Here is a 7,407-nt window from a genome sequence, read left to right on the forward strand (position 1 = left end):
AAATTATAAATCTATGTGAGATGGAATTAAAAATTAGAGCATGATACGACGATGTCAAAAAGGCACCTGCCACCATGACGTGTGACGTATTGATTCATTTAACCAAAATGTGACACTTGGTTTATTTTGGGCTCGAAAAATTTAAATGGTCAACATTTGTCAAAGAAAATAAAATATATGAAAGTACCAGCCGTTTGAGTAGTTTCAAGGACAACTTCTAAAATCAACTCAGTGAAGATGAACTTGATTTTGAAGGCTAACGCGGGCGGAGTGAGGAGGGGGGGGGGATCTGCTTTATAGAGGGGAAGTCATGTATGGCAAGAGTTCACAGGTGAGGTTTCAGGGGTGGGGGAGTGGGGGAGGGGTCGTGAGAAGGGGATAAGTGTGTGCTTTTGAAGATGAAGCAGATGGATTAGTGTTATCTGAGCTCCTTGCTTCCTTTCCTCCTCTCTGTCTCTCTCTCTGCAGGTACAACGGGCAGAAGACCGAACGGACTGAAGCAGAAGTGACCGAGGGGAGTTTGTCGGGGTGGAATCGCTACAAGGCCTGAACCACAACCAAAGGAGGAAGAGGAGGGGGGAGAGAAAAGAGTGAAATAATCCAGTGGCGAGCGTCTCAGGAGAGCGTCGGTGGTGAAGGGGAGGGAGTTGGATACCCAGCATGCAGGCAGCATGGAACGGGTGAGGGAGCAGCGGCCTTTCTGCTCGCTGTCAAAGAGCCAGAGAGACCGAGAGAGATTCTGCGAGAGAGACAGAGAGGATCGGGAGCGACGTTACACCGCCTCCTCGGCTGACCGGGAGGAGGGAGCCTGCCGCGTACCCACTCAGAAATCCTACAGCTCCAGCGAAACGCTCCAGGCCTTTGACCATGACCCTTCGCGGATGCTGTTCGGGGGCAGAGTCAAGGAGATGGTGCACAAGGAAAGTGCAGAGTACAGCAGGCCAGGTTAGCAAATGTTTACTCGAGGCGTCCAAGTGAAGGATCTGTCGATAACTGCAGATGAATCTTTGTAATATGAGCTAAATGGTGCGGTTATTCTAGCTGCCAGAAGACAATTATGTTTCTCTTTGAAGCCCACATTATCAGCCTGATGACCTTGGCTGCAAAAAGTATGATTAGTAGTTGAAAGCGTGTGTTAGTTTTATTTCTCTCGTTCTGAGGAGGAAATTTGCTGTTAAATCAGAGACTCCAGTTTGTAAGACTTGAAAATACGACAAATATAACAGAATCCTTGCTGCTCTCTTGCTGTTGTGTAACAGTGTGAACCATCATTAGTGCACGAACAAAGATGCAGGGATTTTGTTGTTTGTTGTGTTTTCTAAGTTCTGCCATTTTGCAGTTTTTATTTTCCACTTAATCTGTGCAAAGTTTGACAAGCATTAACCGTACGACGCCAGGATGCTAGACACTGGTAAACACAATTACATAAAGTCAAACAAAGACACACTTTAGTTTTATTTTCCTACATTTTCAGAGAAAACTCAGATTTTTTCTGAGACTCACAATGGGACTCTGACCTTCTAAAATGCTCGTACCCTGCAGGATGGTGTTAAAATAATAAGGAAAAATGATCAGTAAATAACCCTCGGCTTTAATTGGCTGTTAGAAAGTGCACTGATTTCTGTAATTAAAAAGTTTGAGCACTTTAAACTGTTTTATGGCACTCCTTAGGCTCATAAGAATGCAATTAGAAAATCTATCCATTACTCCCTTACATTTTCTGGCCACTAATTGGAGCCAATTTTAGAATAAATGGGATTATGATGAAGTTGTGGGAGGAACAGTAGTTTTCTTTATTTCTTTTTAAAATCTGGGCATTTAATGTTAACGACCGATTCTTACATCATCACAGTAAATGTCAAGTTTAACATCGTTTATCTGCTGCTGGAAGGAGAGCATATTCTGTGTAGACGAGTGGATACTAAATATGATCACTGTGTGTGTGTGTGTGTGTGTGTGTGTGTGAAATCTCTATCTAATGATCATTTTAAATTTCATGGATTTTATTCTTTCTTATTCTCTTTTTTTGTGGGGCTCTTATTTTGAAAGGGATTTTTCTGCATAATTTCCAACAGCAAAAATACACGAAAAAGGGACATTACAAACAAAATAACAATAAAAAAAACATTATATTTTTTAATCTCATATTTCCCATGAAACATTGTTTAATATCCTCAAATCATCCCAAACATTATTTCACATCACTGAGCTTTTATTTTTGTAAGTATTTAAACAATTCTGACACGTCTCACATTAATATCTAAAAATGTGTGATGGATAAGTTACACTGCAGAACCAATGATTTGTCTTACGTAAGTGAAAGCTCAATATTTGTAATTTCTGATGAGCAAACCTCACGTCACATAAAATACAGTTAAATAGAAGCATAGAAAACAGCAGCTTGGGCGAGCTCTGCCTAAATTCAATTTCAGCTTGATCACATTTTTAAATTGGACTCTCTGAGTCAAACTGACCAGATGGCAAAAACACTCCATGTGGGTTACTAGATTAAGGTTATAATGACGGCTGCACAGAGAGTGAAACATTAGCAATATTTCCTTGATAGTTCTGGGGATTCCTACAGTAGTTTTTTTTTTTTGTTTATTGGCAATAATCCTGCATGACTTTAAAAAATATATATTTATTTATTTACTTTGCTTGGATGCAGCCGAGTCTCTAAAGGCATGACTTGCAATTATTTATTTCTAGTGAACACAAGAGCCTCTAGTAATTCCAAATGAACAGACAACTCTTTTATGCTAATGACTGATTGTGAAGCAGGCTGTGTCTGGAAGAGTTCCTGAATGCAATCAATAATAAAACAGTCTTCAATGCTCATATGTGAAATATGAAAAAGCTAGATTTTTAACAGAGTTTGTTTTGGGTTTTAATATCTAATAAAAGTAGGTCATCTTCATAATTTCACTTTATTACTACGTGCAGTTTGAGCTGCTCGGTGATTTCAGTTGCAAAAAATGCTTTTAAGCATCCTGATAAGTTGATGAGTGTTAAGCAGATTGGGAGGACGCTTTAATTTAGCAGTCACCCCCTCCCCTGTCACCCTGCTCTTAGGTTAAGTGTTTTTTCAGGGCGCCCCGCTCTTGGCCATTAACCGTGTTGTTTCTTGGTCTGTTAACTTTACAACTTCTGTCATTCACAGGGCAGACGTTTTCTCTGAGGCAGCTCGGGATCTGTGAGCCGCCGCCTCGCAGGGGCTTGGCGCTCTGCCCCGAGACGGGCCTCTCTCACCCCCTCAGCAGCTACACCCGAGGACCGGTCGCTACAGAAAACCATGAACCTGTTTCACCGGAACGTACCATGACTCTTTGGGGAACGGGGGCAAAGTCTGGGCAGAATTCATGCCTCTCCAGCCGCTCTAACTCGGCGCTCACGCTCACTGACACGGAAATGGACAATAAATCGGACAACGAGATGGGTGAGTGGGGCACACTTTGCATTCTTTTATCTCTTTAAATGCGGATTTGTTTGCGGCGCACGCTTTCATCGCTTTACAAAGGAAGGGGGATCACTATATAGAAACAGCAGCAGTAGGTTGGATTATTGTTGGCGCTGGAGACAAGGCCCTGATTGGTGGAAGGAAGTGGAGGTGTGATTGGTCGGGGCTGGTATCTGGAGAGGCACTTGCAGCTGCCTTTCATTGGATCAAAGGCGTGATTCCTCGCCGGCATGCGGAAAAGAATTTGGCCTTCCGATTGAGCGGTTGCTAGTCACCTGGTCCTTCTCCGCAGGAAGCGGAGGAGTTTGATAAAGTTTCCCCATGGGCTAGCGTATAATCAAAGATAGCTTTGTGTGCCTCAGTCTGAGATTGTGCTTAGAAATGCTGCAGTGGTTGACTGGGCATGCACAATGACTGATTAAATGGGTACAATGGTTTGAAGTGCAAATTTGTTCATGCTGGAAACCTGAGACGCAGTGTTGAGGTTCTCTTGTTTGAAGATGGGAAATCTTTGTTGCATCAAATGGAGGCAATACACGAGATAGCGTCATATGTTTAATGTTGTTAAAGTTACACTTCGGTTTCATGTTGTTTGTTTGTCTAATATACTTCAAAATGGCATCAAGCATCTTTTCAGCCTATACTTAAAGCGAGTAATATTTTCCCCTGTCATTGAATTTATCCTCTCGGCTGTATATGTTTTAGTGTAAATCTTTAAAATACCTCCTCTGATGTTGAGTGCTCCTGACATTCCACATCATTCATCGCTGCGTCGTCGTCGCATGAGCCATCACCATTACAACACATTCAACCTAAAGCTCTAATTATTTGAAGAAACTGATGATCTCAAAGAGTGGCAGGCGGTTAAAAATAATTAGGCTTGATTACACTTTCCCTGGCGAGAGCATTGAAGAGAGTGAGGGTTAGAAAAAGGGAGAAATGTCTTGTGTTCATGTGCTATCAATTTTGATTCTGCAAACATTGGCTACAGTCTGACATTTGAGACAAGTCATTTTCTTAATGGCGGTATTCATCATAGTGAGCTTGTCTCCGGGGGGGGAGGGGCTGAGTAAGTCTACCTTTTTTTTAAAATCAGAATTCAAAGGCATGTATTTGTCCCAGTGTCTGGCCTTTTGCTTTAGCCCAATCCACTGTATACATTTATGAGTCGCTAAAAGCTCAGGCTAACCACAGAGGTGCCCGTAAACATAACCCCTGACTGCTTAGCGCTCGACTCCAGTTGTATTTGTTGCCTTACATGCCAAGCACGGAACTATATCTCCAACCATCGCTTCATTCTGCAGAATAGATTCTCTATTGAGGCTCGATTGCACCTGCCCTCCACCACTTCAACTGCATTAGCACACACACACACACACACACACCAGCCCACACCGCTTTAGCATACCTCCTCTGGAGTTCCTTTAAAAGACGTCTTGAAAAGCCGCTGCTGATTGGCTCTTTGCTGCAACGTCCCACTGAGACCTTATCTAACCCACTATTGTCTCAGTTAGTTTCATTAAAGGGGAAATAAACAAATGTGCTAGATCTTTATCCCAGGTGCCTTTGCTTTTCATTCCTACAGAAAGCAAAAACACCAAAGAACTAATTTATTTAAGTGTATGTTATGTTCTGTTCTTTGTAACTGCACTTCATTTTATTATGCAGAAACCGTTCTGTCGGAAGAACAATGCGAGACGTGGTGCAATTTAAAATTCCAACCCTTCTTTGTTCAACTATTTTTGGAGCTAAAGTGCTTTTTTTCCTCGTCTAGATTTTGCACCAGAGCAAAGAAAAACCTCGCCACGGTTCCACCTCTATAGATCCTTTTTTTTTTGTCAGGAGGCATTGCACTTTTGACTTTCACTATTTAATGAAGCAGCCAGGAGAAATGACCCATCCAAAGGTTTCCATCAACTGAATATGCATGCAGAAGCTCCGACAAGGGGCCGTTCAGCCCCACTTATTCATAAATGAACTCAATATTTCATTCTAATTTGCTCTGTTCTACAGAGTGTACGACACAGACGAGTACCGAAGCCTCTGCACGTTCGCCGAGCGCGGCATCTGCAAGCGTTAACCTCAGTGATCCAGTAGAGGAAGAGGTTCACCTTTTTAAAGGAGAAAGCAGAGTGGTCATCTTGTCCATTTGCAGCTTTGAATGGCCCTCTGAGTGCAGCCAGACAGAGAGAATAAGAGAGGTTGTTCTGTGAAGTGATACATTTGCATTTTGGCACTGTAACAGAAGTATATTTTTCAGTTTCTCTGGAATAGAGACACCGAGCCAGAGACGGAGCTGTCGATTTTTACCATCCACATTTTTCTTACTATAATACACATGTTCTTTTAAAAGCCAAGCCCCGTGCTGCTTTATAGCAGCCCATAGAATACATTTTGAATCAATCACTAGAGATTATTTTTGACCTTACATGAAGTTACTTTTTATTTTGCATGAAAAAGTCGTGAGGGAACGAGAGGAGAAGAAATCTGTTAAGCAGCGCTCATTGATTTTACACTTAGAATAATCCCCGGCCACTGACAGAATCGCTTGAAAACAAAATCCATCGATTGAAGCGTCCGCTGTATTGGTTTTCTTGTTGCAAGAATGGCCAAGTGATCCTAAGCAGTCCTTGCATATCTTAATAGATTACAATATGCAGTTTACACACACAGTATCTCCTGAATGAACTATAGATCACTTTGACCCAGAAGGCAAAACAGAGCCTTAATTTCTCCATGAATTCAGAAGATGGTTATTTATTTAGCATTAATTTCTCTTCCATTAAAGGCTCATAAAATTCCTTGTTTTTGTTATTTTTTAAAATATTTGATGTCTTTCAATTTGGGCTGCAACAAACAATTGTTTACATAATCTGTCAATCAACCATTTTTTTTACGTTTAAGAAATTAATCGTTTAGTCTGTAAACAATTGTTGTGTTTAAACTCATCAACTTTTCCCACAGCCCAAAGTTGCATCTTAAAATTGCATCTTTTTGCCGAATCAACAGTCCAAAATTTTGCTTAATTTTTTGCTTGAAATAAAACCGAAACGATTCATTGATTATCACAATAATTGGTGAATATTTAATCAATGGATGAATTTTTAGATTTTTTAGATAATTATAATTTTTAGTTCATGTTTTGCATTTAAACACAGAGAGAGGACAAAACAACAACAAACAAACAATAAACAACACATGACAGGAAAGGGGGGGGTACATGAAGTCTTGCAGCCTATACAGAGAAGAACATAGAATATAATAGGCAACTTAAATACAGATAATTGGTATACAAACATATGTACATCTACATCACATGCACACATACAACTATACAAAATACCTGCAAGTGACTACATGCAAACGCATGACATCATACATACACATAGACACCTGCATGCTCTCAGCTCAAAGTTCTCCTTTCAACATCCCAGTACCCACACAGACCCAATCAATCGATCAATTAATTAATAAGCTGATTTACGATTGCAGCTTTTGTAATTTTCCCATTCCATATCAGCCCCGCAGCGACGTACCTGCACGTGAATGAAAAATATAATAATCTGTTTTTTTCTCCTCATGCACAAATGATTTAATACCATCACCTCCCAACACCTGACAGTGATAGCCTGCTATACACACAAACACACACACACACACTCGTACATGCACACACTTCTATATACACACGTACATATGTTCACTTACAGCCTCATGTTGCATTAATGGTGTGACATGTAGCAGCTGTATAATGTTGGAACTTCACGTCTGTGGGGACGACAGAGTGTGATTCTACTTAAGAGCATGTTAACTGCTGAAGATTAGTGGGGGGAGTAATCCAACTACAGCCGCCTTCCCAGCGACAGTATTACACAGTAACTTTGTGTAATTAATTAGTTACACCTGCATTATGTGAAAGTATGTATATTGGGTTACAGAGTAGCTTGTCC

The 7,407-nt window shown here is 40.9% G+C and overlaps 1 protein-coding gene across 1 annotated transcript; it reads left to right on the top strand.

Moving 5' to 3' along the window:
- Positions 1–671: 671 nt before the first annotated feature.
- On the top strand, positions 672–5,537 carry LOC138598471 (teneurin-3-like). The gene is made up of 3 exons (XM_069670262.1): positions 672–945; positions 3,161–3,440; positions 5,471–5,537. The coding sequence occupies exons 1-3, from the start codon at positions 672–674 to the stop codon at positions 5,535–5,537; spliced, it is 621 nt and encodes a 206-aa protein (XP_069526363.1).
- The last annotated feature ends 1,870 nt before the right edge of the window (positions 5,538–7,407 follow it).

Source organism: Semicossyphus pulcher, unplaced genomic scaffold (assembly GCF_022749685.1).
Source record: "Semicossyphus pulcher isolate SPU_LCO1_2020_fin unplaced genomic scaffold, fSemPul1.0.p SCAF_2, whole genome shotgun sequence".
NCBI lineage: Eukaryota > Metazoa > Chordata > Actinopteri > Labriformes > Labridae > Semicossyphus > Semicossyphus pulcher.

Bases quoted from the DNA above. Each gene is read 5' to 3' on its own strand.
- LOC138598471 (XM_069670262.1), top strand. From the start codon at position 672: ATGGAACGGGTGAGGGAGCAGCGGCCTTTCTGCTCGCTGTCAAAGAGC. The intron at 946-3,160 runs GTTAGCAAATGT...TGTCATTCACAG, and splicing joins TGCAGAGTACAGCAGGCCAG to GGCAGACGTTTTCTCTGAGG. The intron at 3,441-5,470 runs GTGGGGCACACT...TCTGTTCTACAG, and splicing joins TCGGACAACGAGATGGGTGA to AGTGTACGACACAGACGAGT.